Source organism: Saccopteryx bilineata, chromosome 3, assembly GCF_036850765.1.
Source record: "Saccopteryx bilineata isolate mSacBil1 chromosome 3, mSacBil1_pri_phased_curated, whole genome shotgun sequence".
Classification (NCBI taxonomy): Eukaryota; Metazoa; Chordata; class Mammalia; order Chiroptera; family Emballonuridae; genus Saccopteryx; species Saccopteryx bilineata.
The window spans coordinates 31,856,196-31,877,472 of record NC_089492.1 but is presented as its reverse complement, the minus strand read 5'-3'; the positions used below and the strand labels follow the sequence as shown (position 1 = coordinate 31,877,472).

The window sequence follows — 21,277 nt, the reverse complement described above, 5'->3', positions numbered from 1 at the left end:
TAAGAAGACATTATTCTAGTGTAAATGTTAGAGGAAGCACAGCGATGGTGTAAGCTGTAGAGCAAAATAAGTTTCAAATCATGAATGATCTGTATGCTAGTAATTCTGAAAACCACTTGGGTGCTTCTAAAAAATTCACATTCTTAGGTTCTTACTCCAGAGAGTTAAATCCATTAGGTTTTGTGTGGATTCAGTAATCTGCATATTCTTACATAAAAAATTTTAAAGACATTCTTTTATCCTTGTTTATATTAGTTATTATTTTGATATCTTTGGTGCCAACAAGATAAATAGCAACTTGTGCTGCTACATCATGCAAGTTCAGGATTTATAGTTGTCTTCATCAGTCTTAGATTAAGTTCAGTTAAGTTCACACAAATTATAAAAAAAATAAATACTGTCATTAGAGTTTTCTTTTTATTGATTCTTTTAGATGATGAATATGTGTTGTTTCACCCAGACAGCAATGCATAAAAGTGTTTTACTCTCTAATGCTTTTTTCAAAGGAGAAAGAAGTTGAAAGTAGAATATTTATAACAATATTAATATCTTTGTTCTGTTTATCAGTATTTATTTTTTCAGAATTGAACTTGGTAAATACTTTTCTTTAAGGAACAAATTTCAGAAAAGCAGTGAAGCAAGCTTTCATCTCAGCCTCAGAGAGGAGTATCTACATGTTGAGGATAATCATTTCCTGGTGTCTATTATAAGCTATGAGTGTACTTTTACTATTTTCTTTTCTATTCTTTTACTTATTTTAAATCTCAGTCTCTTACCCCAAGATTATTTCATTTTTTGAACAGAATACTCATTTCACTTCCAAATTCTATATCTAGTAATTGTATAAAAGCTTTTTGATTTTTTTAAAGAAATAGACCTTATTAATTTCATTGCCTTTTGGATTTTGATTATGGTGGCATTATAAAATAGAAGTAAAACCATTTTTATTAAATAGTAATATTAAAGATAAAAGGTTAATATTACCTAAAAACCTTCCTGTGAATTTTGATATAAAAGAGCATTTTAATGTGGTTTTTGTGTAATAGTTACAGATTGTTTCAGAGAGATACTGTTAGCTCAAAAGAGCGAACCAAATATGTATCTGAGATAGTTTTATAATATTTCTCAAGTTTGTCTTACTGATTTCTATAACATAATATCACAAACTAAGATGGATATCAGATAATGTGGGAAATAATTTTAAGCATGGAATTCAAGATATTTTCCCAAAATTGCCTTTCCATCTTCTTCCTCTTATTTCTCTTACCCGTTTTATCTCATACATACTTTATGCCAAATGGGAATGCTTTCAACTTCCTGAATTCTCCATCTGCTCATATGCTTTGCATATGAAACATTTCAGGTTGAATCATTCTTCATTTTCTGTCTGTCACAATTTTGCATATCCTTCAAATTTAGGATGTGCAGGATGTTTAAAAACTAAAAAAATGTGTTTCTTATGTGACATGCCAGCATCATTCACAATTAATGGCTCTTTGTGCTCCAGTACTATTTGTTTTATATATTTATTTAGTATATGTTTCATTTTGCCTTGTATACAGTGTGTTTACATTCATCCTATGTCTATACTTATCCATATATGTTTATACTACATTACCTATGACAAGGTCATATTTAGCTTCCTTTGTTTTTGTTTTTTTTTATTCATGTATTTTTTTCTTTCCCCAAGTGAGAATGGGGAGACAGAGGGACAGAATCCCACATGCACCCCCACCAGGATCCACCCAGCAACCCCGATCTGAGGCTGATGCTATGCCCATCTGGGACCATGCTTGCAACTGAGCTATTTTTAGTGCCCAAGGCAGAGGCTCCATGGAGCCATCCTCAGCGCCCTGGGGCCAATGCGCTTGAACCAGTTGAGCCTTGGCTGTAGGAAAGGAAAAGAGGGGGGTAATGGAGGGTAGAAGCAGATGGTTGCTTCTCCTGTGTGCCCTAACTGAGAATTAGGATAACCCAGGATATCCACACATCAGGCAGATGCTCTACCACCGAACCAACTGGCCAGGGCCATATTTTAACTCTTCATTATATTTTTGCTTTGTCACTTATTAAGTAGTACATACACAATACACATTTATTTATCCATCATTAGTTCAAGCATTTGGTAAATATATATAGAGGCATTGGCTATGGGCTATGCATTATGCCAGTCAATGAAATGAAGTGGAGAGTAGCAAAAGATAAATAATCCTCATGGATTATATTTTATAATTAGAGAGTGAGGCATAAGTCATAATCATATTAATAAAAGGATCAGCTGTGGAAATGCTATATACTACAGTGCTTTAAAAATATTTAAAGGAGGGATTTGACATAGGAATGTTAAGGAATACCTTCCTAAGGAAGTGATATAGAACTGTAGTAAGAATAATGAGGAGTTATAGAAGTGGAAAGCAGAAAGTATCACGGTTATATTGGCTTCATGCAGTTGTTGGGGAACTTGCTTTTACTTTTTTTCTGAAGCAAAATATAGGACATAAGAATATTTTATAGAGGTCCCTAATCTGTTTTTTGACAAGTTGGTGAATCTTATAGCCTCTGAATCAAAATAATGTTTTAAAATGGAGTTAAAACAAATAAAAAGTATATTGTAATAGAAGCAATTACAAAAGGAGCTAATTAAATTAAAATACAGGTCTAGCACTGGCCAGATAGTTCGATTGGTTAGAGCATTGTCCCAAAGCACATAGGTTGCTGTTTCAATCCCCAGTGAGGGCACATACAGGGACAGATCGATGTTTCTCCCCCCCCCTCTCTTTTTTCTCTCTCTCTCCCTCCCTCCTTCCTTCTCCCTCTCTTCAGGTTTATCCATGGACTTTTTTGGGGTGGATTGTAAGTTAGGTGGAAACATTTGAGCTAAAAAATTCCCTGCAAAGCCATGTAGGAAGTTACTGTTTTGGAGGGTTGGTGATAAATGAACTCATCATGCTTGTGCAAAGGAAGCTCAATATTGTAAAAATGTCAATTCTCCTAAAACTAATGTATAAATGTAATACAATTTCAATACAGATTCTACCAGGACTTTAAAGAGAACTGGGTAAAAGGATTAAAATATTTATATGGGCATACAATGTTTACAAACACTGTAGTAAAACAATTTTCAAAAAGGAACAAAGAAGAACATCCATTTTGCCGGATGGATTAGAACAAGTTACAAAGTGAAAGTACAATATATTTTGTAATATATAGAGTTTATTTTTCTGAAATCCCTCTCATAAAAGGAAGTTACTTTATTTTTAGTTATTATAAAATCTATCTTATGAGAAACCCTCAATTTCTTTAGTTTGAATTAAAAGTACTGCACGGAGAAGATAGGTTGTCCTGAAAAGACCTCAGACAATCATACCTGTACCTATAGAGATCACAGTTTCCCCTTGTCCTTGTTTTTGCTTTCCCTGGTTTTAGTTAGCAGCTGTCAAACATGGTCTGAAAATATTGGAAAATTCTAGAAATAAACAATTCATAAACACTTAATTGCACACCATTTTGAATAGTGTGATGAAAGCTCATGCTGTCCCATTTTGTCCTGCCCAGGATGTGAATCATCTCTTTGTCCAGCAAATCCATACTGTGAATGTACTCATCCATATACGTCTGTGTATGACCATTTAGTCAGCCAGTAGCCATCTCAGTTAAAATGTCAACACTTGTGTTCAGGTAACCCTTACTGAATAATGGCCCCAAATTATAAGAATACTGATGCTTACCATTCAGATAGCTAAAGAAAAGCCAAAACGTGCTTTCCTTAAGTGGAAATGTGGAAGTTCTTGTCTTAATAAGGAAAGGGAAAAAAACCACATGCGAAGTTGCTAAGATCTATGGTAAAAATGAATCTTCTATCTGTCAAATTGTGAAATATGGAAAAAGAAATTTGTGTTAGTTTGCTGTTGCACTTCAAATTGAAAAAGTCATGGCTACAATGTGTAGTAAGTGCTTATTAGTTAAGATAGAAAAGTCATCAAGTTTGTGGGTGGAAGACATGAACAGAAAATATGTTACTGTATTGTATCAGAAAGCATTGAGTTCATATGAAGACTTTAGTGAAGCGTCCCCTGAAATGAGTGACACCAAGCCATTTACTGTAAGTAAGGGATGGTTACACAAATTCAGGAATTTGGACTAAAAACTATAACAAATATTATAGGAGAGAGAGAGAGAGAGAGAGAGAGAGAGAGACCACATTCAGGTATGTTTTATTAAAGCAGTGGTTCTCATACTTTTTGAAGTTGGAGCACATTTAAAATTCTACAAATAATAGGGGAGAGACAAGATGGCCTCGGAGTAGGCAGACGTTCCAACTCCCACATCCTAGAACCAAAGTGGATTACAACTTAATTTTGAGAACAGTTATCTTGAAAGACCAACTTTGGACAAAACTAAGAGGATTCTACAGCCAAGGACCACTAAAGAACCCACACTGAGACTGGTAGGAAAGGCAGAGACGCGGAAAGGGCTGCCCTCCTCCCGGGAGTAAGAGGCAGCCTGGAAGGACTCTTGCAGTGGGGAGGATTGTCCAGTGATTTGTGGGTTGTGGGTCCTCAGCCCCAGAAGTGGAGTCTCAGCCTAGAGCCCTGGAGCCTTGAAGGGGCAAATGGATTGTATTTGGCTGTAGAAAGAGCCTAGATACTCTTTGAGAGAAGGAGACAGAACTCTCAGACCCAGGTTACGCATTAAAGGAACCACACAGAGAGCCTCGCTCACAGCCACTTGCTTGGGGCTCCAGGAGCAGGGAGCGCTGGAGGACTGGAGTTGCCAGGGGAGAGTGTGGTCTCAGAGGCACAGGGGGAGACACTTTGAGGGATGAACACCCTACCCCCTGGGCTGAATCCCCAAATCTAAAGTGAACATTTTTCCTTGGAGCAGCAACACCAGCAAAGGAAAGAAATTACCCCGCTAACCAGAGGCTCTACTGCTCCAGACAGAACAAAGAAGCGCTTAGAGGCAGGCAGCACATTAGGGACACAGGTAGTGAGTGCTGAGGTCTGCGCTACACTGCCCCCCTACCCCGCCCATGCTGCCGAATGCTCACCAGGGGTGGGTGGGCCAGCTGCTGCGGGGTGCTGCCCCAGGAGCCAGGGCGTTCGAGTGAGCATGCGTGGGCCCATCCATGAAGGTGGAGCAGCTGTGGCCGCTGCAGAGGTTGGAGTGAGTGCACAAGCTCGCCTGCGGCGCGAGCCTGGGAGACTGTGGAAGAAGTCTGAACAGGAGGGAGCGGGCCTGCCTGCGAAGGCGGGAACCACAGCAACTGTTGTAGAGGTTGGAGACAGCACGCAAGCCCACCCGGCCGAGCCTGGGCGTATGCTGGCTTGCCTGTGGAGGCAGGAGCAGAGGCAGGAGCCACAGTGGCCATTGCGGAGGTCCAAACTCATGCGCAATCCCGCCTGCCCTTGGAGGCAGATGGGGCCTGGACAACAGCGAGGCAGTCCTTGGAAGCAGAGCCCACAGCAGCTGCTACTCATGCGCAATCCTGCCTGTGGTTTGAAGGTGCCCTTGGCAGTGGCTGGGGCCCGAGCAACAGCGGAAGTGGTCCAAAGGGGCGCACGTGGGCCTGCCCATGGAGGCGGAAGCCACAGTGGGCCGCTGTGGAGGTCCAAGCTCACAAACAATCTTGCACACAGCTTGAGGTCACCCTTGGCAACAGCTGGGGCCCAGGCGACCTCCAGGGCAATCCGAGTGGGATTGTGCAGGCCCACCAGGGGTGGCGGAAGCCAGTAGCTGCCATGCAGGTGGCAACAGGTGTCGGAGTGGCAGACAGACCACTCATAGGAAGCACAGAGGCTACACCCACTGGACCCTTGAGACCACACCCTGCTGAGTGCTGAAAAAGAAGAAACAAAATAAATAAAAAGTCTGTATAGAAAGACATCTGAGGCTAAGGGTAAGCGACATCTAATACCATATCTAATCACTGATTTATAGTACTGAGCCCAATAAATAGCCAGCAATAAGAGGCAGCAGAAAGCAGATCTCAGGAGACCTTGAACTTTCAAAGGATCTTCCCCCAGGCCAAGAGTAGATAGAAGCTAGCCTAGGAATGCAGCTGATATTTACAATGGCACATGGGCCTTGCAGAGGCAGCCACAAGATCTGGATCACGTGTAGCTCCAAAAAGATAGGCCAGTCATAGGCAGTGACCCCCAGTGATTGCGCCAGGCTCTGGCCAGGGAGGTCCAGGGAAGGTACATTGAGCAGTCAGATACGAAGAACATCATTTCAGGACCTAACAACCCTTGTTATAGCGGTAGCTTAAGGAAGGGATCCTCACATCTGACCCACCTAAGACATAGAAAATGCCAACACAAATAGCAAAATGAATAGTGATAGCAAATAAGCAGTCCACAGCAGATTACAAACAGCAGCTGATAACAACCCAAGAGGACCTAGAAACAACACAACTGAAAATTGGAGGCAGACAATACCATCCCTAGACTCAGTTGGCTACACAAACAACACACCCAAAGAAAGAGTATAAACACAGACAAAATGGGAAGACAAAGAAATGCAATCCAAATGGATCAACAAGAGAAATCCCCAGAAAAAGAACTGAGTGAGATGGAAATAACCAAATTATCAGATGCAGTGTTTAAATTAATGATTGTTAGGATGCTTAAAGATCTTAGAGCAACAATGGATGGACATAATGAACACCCAAATAAAGAGATAACAAGCATCAAAAAGGACATTGAAATCATAAAAAATAACCAGACAGAAATGACAAACACAATATCAGAAATGAAGACTACACTAGAAGGAATTAAAAGCAGGCTGGATGAAGCAGAGGATAGAATCAGTGACTCAGAGGGCAAGGTAAGCGAAAGCATGGAAGCAGAACAGCAAAAAGAAAAAAGGATAAAAAAGTCTGAGGAAACTCTAAGAGAGCTCTGTGACAACATGAAGAGAAATAATATCCACATCATACGGGTTCCTGAAGAAGAGAAAGAACAAGGAATAGAGAACCTGATTAGAGAAATTATAGCTGAAAATTTCCCTAAATTGATGCAGGTAAGAGTCACACAGGTTCAAGAAGCAGAGTGAACCCCATTAAAAAAGAACCCAAAGTTACCCACACCAAGACACCATAATCAAAATACCAAAGCTAAGAGATAAAGAAAGAATACTAAAAGCTGCAAGAGATAAACAATCAATCACTTATAAAGGAAGCCCCATAAGGATGACATCTGAATTTTCAACAGAAACACTTAAGTTCAGAAGGGAATGTCAAGAAATACTAAAAGTAATGCAGAACAAGCACCTACAACCAAGACTTCTTTATTCAGCAAGGTTATCTTTTGAGATTGAAAAAGAAATAAAAAGCTTCCCAGACCAAAAAAAAAAACAACAAAAAAAAAACAAACCTCAAGGAATTCATCACAACCAAACCAATTCTGCAAGAAATGTTAAGGGGCCTGCTGTAGACAGAACAAAGTAGGGAAAAAACTAGTAAAAGAGGAATGTAGATTTAAAGAGAAAAATGTCAATAAACAACTACATATCAATAATAATCTGTAATATAAATGGATTACATGCTCCAATCAAAAGACATAGGGCAGCTGAATGGATAAGAAAACATTACCCATACATATACTGTCTACAACAGACCCACCTCAAAACAAAAGGTACACATAGACTAAAAGCAAAAGGATGGAAAAAAAAATATTTCATGCAAATGGAAATGAAAAAAAATAAAGCTGGGGTAGTAATACTTATATCTGACAAAATAGACTTTAAAACAAAGACTATAGTAAGGGATAAAGAAGGTCACTACATAATGATAAAGGGAAAAATCCAACAGGAAGAGATAGCCATTATAAATATCTATGAACCTAATATAGGAGCACCTAAATATATAAAGTAGCTTTTGATGGACATAAAGGGTTAGATCAACAGCAATACTATAATAGTAGTATTTTATTTTATTTTATTTTATTTATTTATTTACAGGGACAGAGAGTGAGTCAGATAGAGGGATAGATAGGGAGAGACAGACAGGAACGGAGAGAGATGAGAAGCATCAATCATCAGTTTTTTGTTGCGACACCGTAGTTGTTCATTAATTGCTTTCTCATATGTGCCATGACTGTGGGCCTTCAGCAGACTGAGCAACCCCCTGCTTGAGCCAGTGACCTTGGGTCCATGCTAGTGAGCCTTTTGCTCAAGCCAGATGAGCCCGCACTCAAGCTGGCAACCCCGGGGTCTCGAACCTGGGTCCTTCCACATCCCAGTCCGACGCTCTATCCACTGCACCACCGCCTGGTCAGGCTATAATAGTAGTATTTTAATACCTCACTAATATCAATGGATAGATCCTCCAGAAAAAAATTAACAAAGAAAAAGTGGCCTTAATTGACACACTAGATCAACTGGATTTTTTTTAAAAATTTTTATTTATTCATTTTAGAGAAGAGAGAAAGAGAGAGAGAGTAGCAGGAAGCATCAATTCCCATATGTGCCTTGACCGAGGAAGCCCAGTGTTTTGACCACTGCGCCACCACAGGTCAGGCCTAGATCAACTGAATTTAATAGATATCTTCAGAGCCTTTCACCCTCAAGCAGCAGAATATACATTCTTTTCAAGTGCTCATATTACATTCTCTAGGATAGAACACATGTTAGGGCATAAAACGAGTCTCAACAAATATAAGAAGAATGAAATAATATCAAGCATCTTCTTTGACCACAATGGCATGAAACTAGAAATCAATTACAATAGAAAAACTGAAAAACACTCAAACTTGGAAACTAAATGGCATATTATTAAATAACAAATGGGTCAACAATGAAATTAAGGAAGAAATAAAAAATTTCCTTGAAACAAAAGAAAATGAGCATATAACAACTCAAAATCTATGGGACACAGCAAAAACAGTCCTGAGAGGGAAGTACATAGCATTACAGGTATACCTTAGGAAGCTAGAAAAAGCTCCAGTAAACAACTTAACCCTGCAACTAAAAGAACTAGAAAAAGAATAGCAAGTAAAACCCAAAGGAAGTAGAAGGAAGGAAATAATAAGGATCCAAGTGGAAATAACTGACATAGAGATTAAAAAAAAAATACAGAGGATCAATGAAACCAAGAGCTTGTTCTTTGGAAAGGTAAACAAGATTGACGAACCCTTAGTCAGACCCACCAAGGTAAAAAGAGAGAGAACTCAAATAAATAAAATTAGAAATGAGAGTGGAGAAGTAACAACTGACACAGCAGAAATAGAAGATTGTAAGAAAATACTGTGAAGAACTGTATGCCAAAAAACTAAACAACCTAGGTGAAATGGAAAAATTCTTTGAAATATAATCTTTAAGAAATCAATCTGAAAGAATCAGAAAACCTAATTAGACTGATTATAACAAATGAAATTGAAACAATTATCAAAAAACGCCCAACAAACAAAGGCCCTGGCCCAGATGGCTTCACAGACAAATTTTACTCAATATTCAAGGAAGAACTATCACCTATCATTCTCAAGCTATTTCAAAAAATTCAAGAGGAGGGAAGATTTCCAAGTTTCTTTTGCAACAACATGGATGGACCTGGAAACTATTATATTAAGTGAAATAAGCCAGGTAGAGAAAAAAAAATACCATATGACTTCATGCATCTGAGGAATCCAATGAACAATATGAACTGAGGAACAGAATAGAGACAGAGGCAGTATCAAAGGGTCAAGAGGGAAAGTGGACAGAGGGAAAGGTGATGATAGGATGGGATGAGAGCAGAAAAGCAAAACTTGGGGGAAGGCATTACGGGCAGGAGGGCAAGGGGGATGTTGTGAGTAACACAGGGGAGAGGGTATGTATTCGAGGGGACACTAGAATCTATGTAAACCCAATAAATTAAAATAAAATAAAAATTTAAAAAATCCTACAAATATTTATTGGCATACTATATACAAATTTCTGAGAAATATGTTATAATAATTAAGTCAAATATTAGAGAAAAAAATATAAAGTCCAATCATGCTTTTGTGGTAATTAAATGAAATAAATATGAGAAAATTAAATTTATTTTGACATTAAAAAATGTTTTTGTTACATTTTTTGAGTTATGCTTTTTAGAATTTGTAAAAAAGAGGGGTTAAAAATAAAAAAAGACAAAAAATTATCTTTATATGTATGCATATATATATATATATATATATAGAGAGAGAGAGAGAGAGAGAGAGAGATTATTCTTAGTAAGATTTAGTAAATTTGGCAGGCCCCAGCATGAATGTGTTAAATTTTTTCATTCTTGTGTTTATGAGAAATATGAGCCTAATGTGTCCTAGCGATTTCTTCAGTGTTTGGGCATATATTTGAAAGAGAAACTGTCATTTCCTGGTCAATATATTGAAGAATTCCTCTCTTTTTACTCTTAGTTGTATTGAGGGTAGAAAATCATAATTCACATAAATAGGATGTTGAAAATTGTAGTAAAATGTTCAAAGCTTTTTTAGATATTGCCACATATTATTCTTTTATAGAAATCCAAAAGGCTTCAAGAGATAATTCTTTATGTTTAATCATCAATCCATGATCAGTAGATATAGCTGCCAGTTCTTCTGTTAATGTTAAACCAACATCACTTGAAGCTTCCATGAATGCTTTTTTAATCCAAACATATTGTTCAGTGTTAAGTGATGGAAAATGCTATAAATTAAATTCTGTCCGTCAGCCTTCAAGTCCTATTTTATTTATACTTATCTTTTGCTCACTTCCAGAATTGAATTCCTCAATATTTCACTTCTTTTTGAGAAATCTATCCACTTTATTTGGGTGTATTTATCTAAAAGTATTATAATGATGTGTTAATAATAAATATAATAATGATGTGTTAACAAAAAGAGCAATATTTCCACAATGAAATGGTATAATAAAGTATATTTATTTTTATATTTGGACGGGCACATGCCATGAACCTGCACAGCTAGTAATCCCAGGTCCCGAGTGGTAATGGTGTGGAATTAAGAAAATATGTGGAATTAAGAAAATAAGGGGTCAGGAGGGCCCTGTAATTGCTGCTGGCAAGAACAGAGCATGGCCAAAATTTGCATCTTGCTTTATTTATAGGGCAAAGTGAGGCCATTAGCAAATCTTAACTTTTCCCCAAAGGATAGAAGAAACTTGCCTCCAGTCTTTCCAGGGAACATGGTGTGTAGTGTAAACTATCCAGCACCACAGCTTAACAGCCTTTTGCAACCTAATCAGGCAAGTGAGGTGGGGCTTTGGGCAGACTGTCAGCTTACAGCCAATTTCCACACCTCTGTCCCTCAGAAATCTAAACTCCAAAAACCCTGTTGGTTTTTTGGTTCTCAACAGGCACATATTTCTCTGGAATACCATGGGGTACACCTGGAAATCTTCTAGGGTGCACCAGTGCGCTCTGGTGCACACTTTGAGAACCACTGTATTAAAGTATATTGTTATGATTGTTCTATTTTATTATTGTTGTTCTTAATCTCTTACTGTGTCTAGTATTTAAGTTAAACTTTATCATAGATATGTATGTATTAGAAAAACATAGTATATTGAATTTGGTATTATTCTTGGTTTCCAACCTCCACTGGGGGTCCTGGAATGTATATCCTGTGGATAAGGGGGACTACTGTACTTGATGGAATATGTGAAATGGGAGATAAAGAAATTTAGCATCAGTCTAGAAATTAACAATGGCTGGTGTTGGGAGTTGTGGTAAACAAACCTTTAAAGATTACTTTTTAAAAGTAGTAATGCAAATTGTTATTTTATGGATATTATGAAAGCATATCTATCTGCTGAGAAAACAGCAACAAAAACCGATGTGTCTGGGTATAAAATTGCCAGGAACATAGGATTACCACAGACTAACAGATTGAAATTTTAGTTTTTTCAAAAAGCTCAGAAGTGAAGAAAATTTATTTTGGAAAAGACTGAGTTTAGTGAGTTGCTTTAGTGATGAAGGAGGCATTGATTAGAAAATACACACATTAAAAGTTTGGATTATATAAGAGCTTTATGAAATAAGTGGAAAAGCCTTATTTCTAAATTAATGTATCATTATGTTTTTTAGATATTCATTTGTGATAAAAAGCTCTAAATTAAATTTGAGTACTGTATGTCAGAGATTATGAGTGTCTCAGCAGCTATAAAGTAGAAATGTATTATATTTCTCACACATTGAAAGATAATTCTTCTAAAAAAAAAGAAGAAAGATAATTCTTCTAAATGATGGGGAAGCTCTGATGCAGAGCTCATTCAGCAGTCTACTTAAAACCACGCATTTTCTGGTACCTGTTTTGTGGGCTTGACTCCTGTAGTGGTTGGTGCTTGTTTTGTGTTAGCAAAGCTTCACTTAAACCTGGTGTAGATCATCAGGGAAAAATTGTATTATCTAAAGTTCCAAAAAATTAATAAAACTGGCATGGCTATTTGAATTTACTGATATGTGTAAAAAAGGAAGTATGCTTTGTGATTAAGTATCGGTAAATATAAGTACTCATTCACAGAGCTCTATTTTTTTTTTAGATTGTTTTTTATTCATTTTAGAGAAGAAAGACAGAGAAGTGGGGGGGGGGAGCGGAAAGAGATAATACTGACTCCCATATGTGCCTTGACCAGAGAAGCCCAGAGGATTGAACCAGTGACCTCAGCATTCCAGGTTGACACTATCCACTGAGCAACCACAGGCCAGGCCACAGAACTCTACTTTCAATTTATATACCTACTGATTTAAGATTAACACTGTTAAACTTACTTTATTAAAAGCCATATTTTATGAGGTATAATTTATTTACAGTAAAATTTACCCCTTTGAGATACACTCTTTAGTGAATTTTGAAAAACATATTTAGTTATATATCTACCACAATAATTAAAACAGAATATTTTCTTCACCCCTAAAAGTTTCTTTTGCTCATTTGTAGTTTTATGCCCCTTGCCTTACTCCAGCCCCTAAGAACCATTGATCTGATTTCTGTACTTATAATTTTGCTTTTTCTAGAATGTGATATAAATGAAATCTTTTAGTATAGAAATTTGCAAATCATGGCTCAGGGGCCAAATCTGCCCCACTGCTTGTTTTTTATATAACTGGTGAGTTAAAAATGGTTTTTATGTTGGCCCTGACCAGTTGGCTCAACAGTAGAGTGTCGGCCCAGTGTGTGGAATTCCTGGGTTCAATTCCCAGCCAGGGCACACAGGAGAACCGCCCATCTGCTTCTCCACCCTTCCCCCTCTCTTTTCTCTCTATTTCTTTCTTCCCCTTCTTCAGCCAAGGCTCCATTGGATCAAAGTTGGCCTGGGTGCTGAGAATGGCTCCATGGCCTCTGCCTCAGGTGCTAGAACGGCTCCGGTTGCAACAGAACAATGCCCCAGACGGGCAGAGCATCACCCCCTGGTGGGCATTCTGGGTGGATCCCAGTTGCATGAGGGAGTCTTATCTGCCTCCTCTGCTTCTCACTTTGGAAAAATACAAAAAAATGGTTTTTATGTTTTAAAATGAAAAAATTTTAAATGATAATGTTCTTTGGCTATATGATGACATGAAATGCAAATTTGTGTTCATGAATAATGTTTTATTGGAACATGGCCATGTTTATTCATTTCTATGTTACCAATGGCTGCTTTCTGGTTCAAACGTTTTATATCCCACTGATTCCTCTTTTACCCAAGAACACAGTTTTCTTCAATGTTGTCTTCTAGAAGTTTTAAAGTTCCAGTTATTATATTTATTTCTGTAGTCCATTGATTGTGGTTCTGTAATATGTTCAGTTAATTTTGATGTAAACTGTGAGATAGGATTGAGGCTAATTTTTTTTACACATGGATTTCCAATTATTTCTTTACACATTAATTTCCCATTGCTTAAAAGACTTTTTTTTCACCAATGAATTATTTTGGAACCTTTTAAGAAGAATAAATGGCCATTTAAGTATTGTACTATTTCTGGATTCTGTTTTGTTCCTTTGCCAATACCATATTGACTTGATAACTTGTGTAGCTTTTATAGTAAGTCTTGAAATCAGGTGTTGTGATTCCTTCAATCTTCTTATTCAAAATATTTTACCTATCTAGGAATTTTGCTTTTCCATATACATTTTAGAATTTGCTTGTCATTTTTTAAAAACAATTATGCTGAGATTTTTCTTGTTATGACATTGAATCAATAGGCTGATTTGAAGAGAGTTGATATCTTTTTCTTTTTCTTTTTCTTTTTTTTGTGAGAGGGACAGATAGGTATAGACCAGGGTTCTCAAACTCAACTCAGCATGTGGGCCGCAGAGCAAGATCACAGCCATTCGGCGGGCCGCACTAGGTCTACAAAAGGCAACTGTTACGCAACACTTTTCTCACTGCAGTTGAAAACAAAAAAAAATCAGTAAGTACAACAAGCACAATCGTACATGCAGTTTACTCAGTGTCACAAAACGACCAGTAACTGTAGTTCGCATCACAACTGCTGATAACTAAGCTAATATCTAGCTAGGATGCTAGAGAAATGAAAAATACAAGTAGGCCCCTAGGCTTACTTAATTTTATCCAAAATATTTTGAACTTTGTGGATTAGTCTGCGGGCCGCACAAAATTGTTCGGCGGGCTGCATGCGACCCGCGGGCCGCAAGTTTGAGACCCCTGGTATAGACAGTCTGGAAGGGAAAGAGATGAGAAGCATCAATTCTTCGATGTTGCACCTTAGTTGTTCATTGAATGCTTTCTGATATGTGCCTTGACTTGTGGGCTACAGAAGAGTGAGTGACCCTTTACTTAAGCCTGTGACCTTGGGCTCAAGCCAGCGATCTTGGGTTTCAAGCCAGCGAGCGACCTTTGGGCTCAAGCCAGTGACCATGGGGTCATGCCTATGATCCTATGCTCAAGCCAGTGACCCTGCGCTCAAGCTGGTGAGCCCGTGCTCAAGCTGGTGACCTTGGGGTTTCATACCTGGGTTATCTGCATCCCAGGCTGATGCTCTATCCACTGTGCCACTGCCTGATCAGTCAAGTTTATTGTATTCTTTCAAGCCTACTCGTGAGCCCATCAAAGAAATTTTTTATCTCTGATGGCATGTTTTATAATTTTAGCATTTTCATTTGACTCTTATAGTTTCATTTTTTGCTTTAATATCCTATCTGTTTATGTATGTTGTTTATCTTTTCCTTTTTTTAATGTTTTTATTTATATTTCATTTTTTTATATTCAGAGAGGAGGGGAGGCAGAGAGACAGATTCTCACATGCACACTGACTGCGATCTACCTGAAAGCCCCCTATGGAGCTATGCACTGCCCATTTCGAGCCATGCTCACAACTGAGCCATTTTTAGTGCCTGAGGCGGAGACTGCAGGGAGCCATCCTTACTGCCCAGGGCTGATGTGCTTGAACCAATCAAGCCATGGCTGCAGGAGAAGAGCACAGAGGAGAGAGAGAGAGAGAGAGAAAGAGAGAGAAAGAGAAGAAGGAAGGGGTGGGGGTAGAGAAGCAGATGGTTTCTTCTTCTGTGTGCCCTAAGAATAAAATCTGGGAATTTCACGGGCCAGGTGGATGCTCTACAACTGAGCCAACAGGCCAGGACCATCTTTTTCTATATATCTTTTACCATAACAATTTTAATTATTTAAAAATCTGTGTCTGATAGCCTGACCTGTAGTGGCACAGTGGGTAAAGCATCGACCTGGAATGCTGAGCTCTCTGGTTCAAAACCCTGGCTTGCCTGGTCAAGGCACATATGGGAGTTGATGCTTCCTGCTCCTCCCTTCCCCTTTCTCTCTCTCTCTTTTCTAAAATGAACAACAACAACAAAAAGTTTAAAAAATATTAAAAGTCTGTGTCTGATAATCTTATCATCCTTGTTATCTCTGAATCTAATTATATTGGTTATTTTATTTCTTGACAATGGGTTGTTTAATCTTTATTATTTCCTCTAAGTCGCATGGTTTTTTTTTTTTTTTTTTTTTTCATTTTTCTGAAGCTGGAAACAGGGAAAGACAGTCAGACAGACTCCCACATGCGCCCGACCGGGATCCACCCGGCACGCCCACCATGGGGCGGCGCTCTGCCCACCAGGGGGCGATGCTCTGCCCATCCTGGGCGTCGCCATGTTGCGACCAGAGCCACTCTAGCGCCTGGGGCAGAGGCCACAGAGCCATCCCCAGCGCCCGGGCCATCTTTGCTCCAATGGAGCCTTGGCTGCGGGAGGGGAAGAGAGAGACAGAGAGGAAAGCGCGGCGGAGGGGTGGAGAAGCAAATGGGCACTTCTCCTGTGTGCCCTGGCCGGGAATCGAACCCGGGTCCTCCGCACGCTAGGCCGACGCTCTACCGCTGAGCCAACCGGCTAGGGCTCAAGTCGCATGGTTTTGAATTGTATTTATGCTTTAGAGTGGGCATGCCTTTTCTGTCAGACCATTAGGGTTGTGAATTAAATCACTAATCAAGTTAGGAGTTCAGATATCAGATAGGTTTGGATGTTGTTGTCATGATTATCTTTAGTGCACCACAGTCTTCAAATTCCATTATCAGTGAGTTACTGTTGCCTTGTACTTAGGATGGATGCAGGAGTACCAGAAATATTTTTTTCTTTAGAGTTTTGCTACTCTCTCAGCCATTCCCATCTAGTCTCTCCCCATGCTCTTGCCTCTTCCCCAGCAGTAAACTCTTGGTGCTTATTTTTTGATATGAGGCTAGGGGAAAGCGTATTCTGTTATATTTTTCCTCATTCCATCTTTGACAGGTCCAGCCCATCTGGGCCTTAGGCTCGCTCAGAATTGTTTAGCTCTTTCTTCTCATGGAAGCAAATCTGATTGATTTGGAGCAGGAGTTTCTACCTCTCCCTGTGTGATAAAAGACCTTTGACTTGTGGGTATTATTTTGGTCGAAGATGGTTTCCTGTCCCTCTTTCATGGGTAAAGGGCATTTTTTTAACCTTTTCCATAGCTGCAGTGGATCTGTGCCTTTGCCATGGGGATGACAGAGGGTATTTCCCCCTCTGTGCTTTATAGCTTTGGATTTTTATAAAGGAGAGATAGTCTGAGGAATTATACCTATGACCAAGAAGCCAATAGTCATCTCTTTTACACTCACATATGTGCACCCCCTAAAGGATTCTTTGTTTTTATGCTCTGCTCCTAGTCTTCTAAAGGACTCTTTGTTTTTATGCTCTGCTCCTAGTCTTACTCATGAGTAACCAGTGGAAGAAAGACTGTGGAAAAGTGCTTGTGAGTGTAAACTTTCTTTGAGTCTGAGCCCCTAACTATTCTAAATTGTCATGTTAGCCCACACTTGGCCTTTACCAGTGTGTTAAAGTTTTAACTGATTTCCTCTTGCCTGCCTGCCTGGTTGGTGGCTACCTCTTTCTCCTGTGCTCTGCCAAAAGTGAAACAGTATGTCCTTGTTACTCTGTGGAGGGGCATGTCACTCTTTGTAATTCAGATTATACGTTTGCCTTATAACCTTGACTGTCTGATAGGCTCAAGAAAAGTTATGCTTTTGTGGATCAATTTAGCCTTTGGTCATTTTTAGGATGGAAGTGACATCATTTAAAGCTTTGTAAATCCTAAGCAGCACTAATTACAGTTTTAAAGCATTTTCAATGTTCCTTATCAAAGCAATGGAAATGAATGTTATATCACTAGTTATTATTATTATTATTTTTAATTGAGAGGAAGGAAGATAGAGACTCAGACTCCCACATGCACCCCGATGAGGGTCTACCTGACTACTACAATCTGGGGCTGCTACTTGAATCAAGTGAGCTATCCTCAGCGCCTGGGAATGACACTTGAATCAATCAAGCCACTGGCTGCGATAGAGGAAGAGAGAGAGAAGGGAGAGAGGGAGAGAAAGAGAAGCAGATGGTCACTTCTCATGTGTGCCCTGACCCTGGATCAAACCCAGGACATCGGCATGCCTGTCTGATGTTCTATCCACTGAACCAACTGTCCAGAGCCAACCAGTGGTTATTTTTAACTAGAATAAATAATAACTTTTTTAAAGTATCTTTTTTCTTATCTTTTCATTTTATTTGTTAAAAAATTAAAAAGCTCTTAAAGCTACATTACTTTTTATTTTGGCCTTACTTTTATTTGCCCAGCCTTATTTTGTAGGATGTTAATATTTCATAGTGTTTTTATAGCCAGCTAATGTCCATACTGTTGAACAGATTTAAACAATTAGTGAGAGCACTCATCCAATATATTCCCCTCTGTCTGGATTCTTCTGATCACTGCAATTGAGATTCTGTCTCAGTAACTTGAATTGCATAGGTTTTGGCTTCACTGTGTAAGTCAAATTAGCTGCCTTTATTTTGAAATTAAATGGTTGAAAAATAATATTGTAAATATTTTAGAGTGCATAATGTAAAATATATTGTAAATGTTAGACAGAAATTTTATAATTATATTCAAAGAAATGTCTCCATAAACATATTGCGTTTATGTGTTTATATTTCTTAATAAGTATATCAGAAGTCAGAATTGGTTGAATTATTTATGATGTGATGTGCTGTATAAGTTGTTATTCCATTATCAGAATATTAAATTTTTATACTTTTATTTTCACTTTGTGGATTTTTTGATATGAAATTGTGTCTACAGATTGTAGTGGTAGTTATCTTTTTGAGACCATCAGGAAACCAATTTTTTCTCATCTGTTTTCTTTTCAGAAAACTTCATCAGCAGTTTGAAATGTATAAGGAACAGGTAAAGAAGATGGGAGAAGAATCACAGCAGCAGCAAGAACAGAAGGGTGATGCTCCAACCTGTGGTATCTGCCACAAAACAAAGTTTGCTGATGGGTGTGGCCATAACTGTTCATATTGCCAAACGAAGTTCTGTGCTCGTTGTGGAGGTCGAGTGTCATTACGCTCAAATAAGGTACAGAAATGAAAATCACTCATGACAATTCTCTTATAGTAAAGCTTATTGTGAGTAAAGTGTCAAAGGCAACTGAAATTAACATTCAGATGAACCAATAAACAAAGATCTTTCTACTTTTTCTGCTTCCTTTTAGTTAAAAGAAATTTTTGATTTTTTTCTGTTAACATTCATTTGTTTCATTGTTTATGTCCTTTAGGTTATGACTTTGTTTAGAGTCACAGAATCTTGACTCTCAAAGATGATGAATAGAATTTAGAGATCAAATGGTCTAATTCCTTTATTTTGCAGGGGCAGAAAACTCAAATCCAGGGAGACTAAAGTTCATTTTTAAAATCACAGAACAGAACTGATTAACATTAGAGTTATAACACAGCCTTTGCCATTGCCACGCATAATTTTATACACTTTGTAGATATACTCTTCCTTTGGCCCTTGTTTCTTTTACTTTTGAAAAAGGCTTTTTCTAACATTAAGATTCTATTGTATGTTTCATAATTTTAAAGTTTTAAAACTACATTACTTTTTATTTTTGTCTTAACAGTAATGAAATAAACATTAGAGTATGAATTTCAAGAAGAAATGTTAAGGAGGTGTTTCACACTTATACCAGATTTTTGTCGTTGATCCATCCACTTTAGAAAAATGTTAATGCTCCCTACCCAAAGAATGTTTATTAAAATTAACAAAAGCAGTTTTTTTTAATGTTTGTCTTAATAAGTTCTTTAGAATTTGCTTTTATCTCCTCACTAGTATCTTTTTTTTTTTGTATTTTTCTGAAGCTGGAAACGGGGAGAGACAGTCAGACAGACTCCCGCATGCGCCCGACCGGGATCCACCCGGCATGCCCACCAGGGGCAATGCTCTGCCCACCAGGGGGCGATGCTCTGCCCCTCCGGGTGTCGCTCTGCCGCAACCAGAGCCACTCTAGCACCTGGGGCAGAGGCCAAGGAACCATCCCCAGCGCCCGGGCCATCTTTGCTCCAATGGAACCTTGGCTGCAGGAGGGGAAGAGAGAGACAGAGAGGAAGGATGGGGGGGGTGGAGAAGCAAATGGGCGCTTATCCTATGTGCCCAGGCCGGGAATCGAACCCGGGTCACCCGCATGCCAGGCCGACGCTCTACCGCTGAGCCAACTGGCCAGGGACTTCACTAGTATCTTAATCATTTAGTTCTTTACTTGGTTTTTAAATAGGAAGCTGATATCTTTCCATTTGTTACTTAGGCATAATAGTAATAATTTTGTTCCCCTGTGTGATTTTATTTCTCCATTTTCTCATTGCTCCCCTTTGCTCATTGTTTTATTTTATTTTTGCATTATTTTGCTTATTTCTATTAGTTTTTCATCCTGTTTTACCTGACTGTTTCTTTTCCTTGACTAATTGCATTGGCTAGAAACTGCAGTACAATTCTGAGTGAAGTGGTGAGATAGACATCCTGTCTTTTTCTTTATCTTAGGGAAAAACTTTCAGTATTAAGAATTGTATTAGCTATCAGCTTTTTGTAGATGTGTCTTTCTAATTACTGAGAGGTGGTTTTTAACATCAGAAATAGATGTTGGAGTTTGTCAAGTGTTTTTTCTAATCTATTGAGATTAGACATGTATTTTGTTGTTGTTAATATGGTAAACTACACTGACTGATTTTGATATGTTAAGCTAACTCTATTTTTGGAATAAACCCCAATTGGTTATGATGGATGATCTTTTTTATATATTAATGGTTTGATTTGATCTTATTTTGTTTACAGTGTTCGCTTCTGTGTTCATGAGAGTTAGTATCTGTAGTTTTCTTTTCTTGTAACGTGTTTCTTTGATTTTGATATCAGAATAATGTTGGTTCTGGACAGTAAGCTCAGTTGTTAGAGCATCCTCCTAAACACCAGGTTGTGAATTTGATCTCCCATTAGGCATATTTATGAAGCAACCAAGGAATGCACAACTAAGTGGAACAACAAATGAATGCTCCTCTCTCTGGCTCTCTCTCTCCCTTCCTCTCTTCGTCTCTCTCTAAAATCAATCAACTAAAATAAAAACAAAACAAAATAATGCTGGCCTGATAGAATGATTTGGGAAGTATTTCTTCCTCTTAATGTTTAGAAGAGTTTATGTAGTGTTTGGTAAACTTTACCAGTGAAACCATGTAAGCATGCCGTTTTGTTTCTTGGGAAAGTTTTAGAGTACATTTTCAATTTTTTTAATATATGCAGGATTATTCAGGTTGTTACTTTTCTTGAATGAGTTTTAGTAGTTTGTATCTTTCAAGGTATTTGTCCAGTTCTTCATAAGTTGTTGAATTTATTGGCATAAAGTTCATAGTATCCCATTATTATGCTTTTTATATCTTCAGACTCTGTCGTGAAGCCACCTCTTTCATTCCTGATACTGGTAATTTGTGTGTCCTTCACTAGTCTGGTTAGATATTAATTAATTTTATTTATT

General features: G+C 38.2%; 1 protein-coding gene across 38 annotated transcripts in view; it reads left to right on the top strand.

The window, feature by feature from the left end:
• The window catches only part of RIMS2 (regulating synaptic membrane exocytosis 2), a 653,442-nt gene that overhangs the window by 101,537 nt on the left and 530,628 nt on the right, over window positions 1-21,277 (top strand). For all 38 annotated transcript variants that reach the window (XM_066265863.1, XM_066265876.1, XM_066265860.1 and 35 more), the window contains one exon: window positions 18,627-18,837. In XM_066265863.1, coding sequence (XP_066121960.1) covers window positions 18,627-18,837 — 211 coding nt within the window. The remainder of the gene's footprint in view (window positions 1-18,626; window positions 18,838-21,277) is intronic.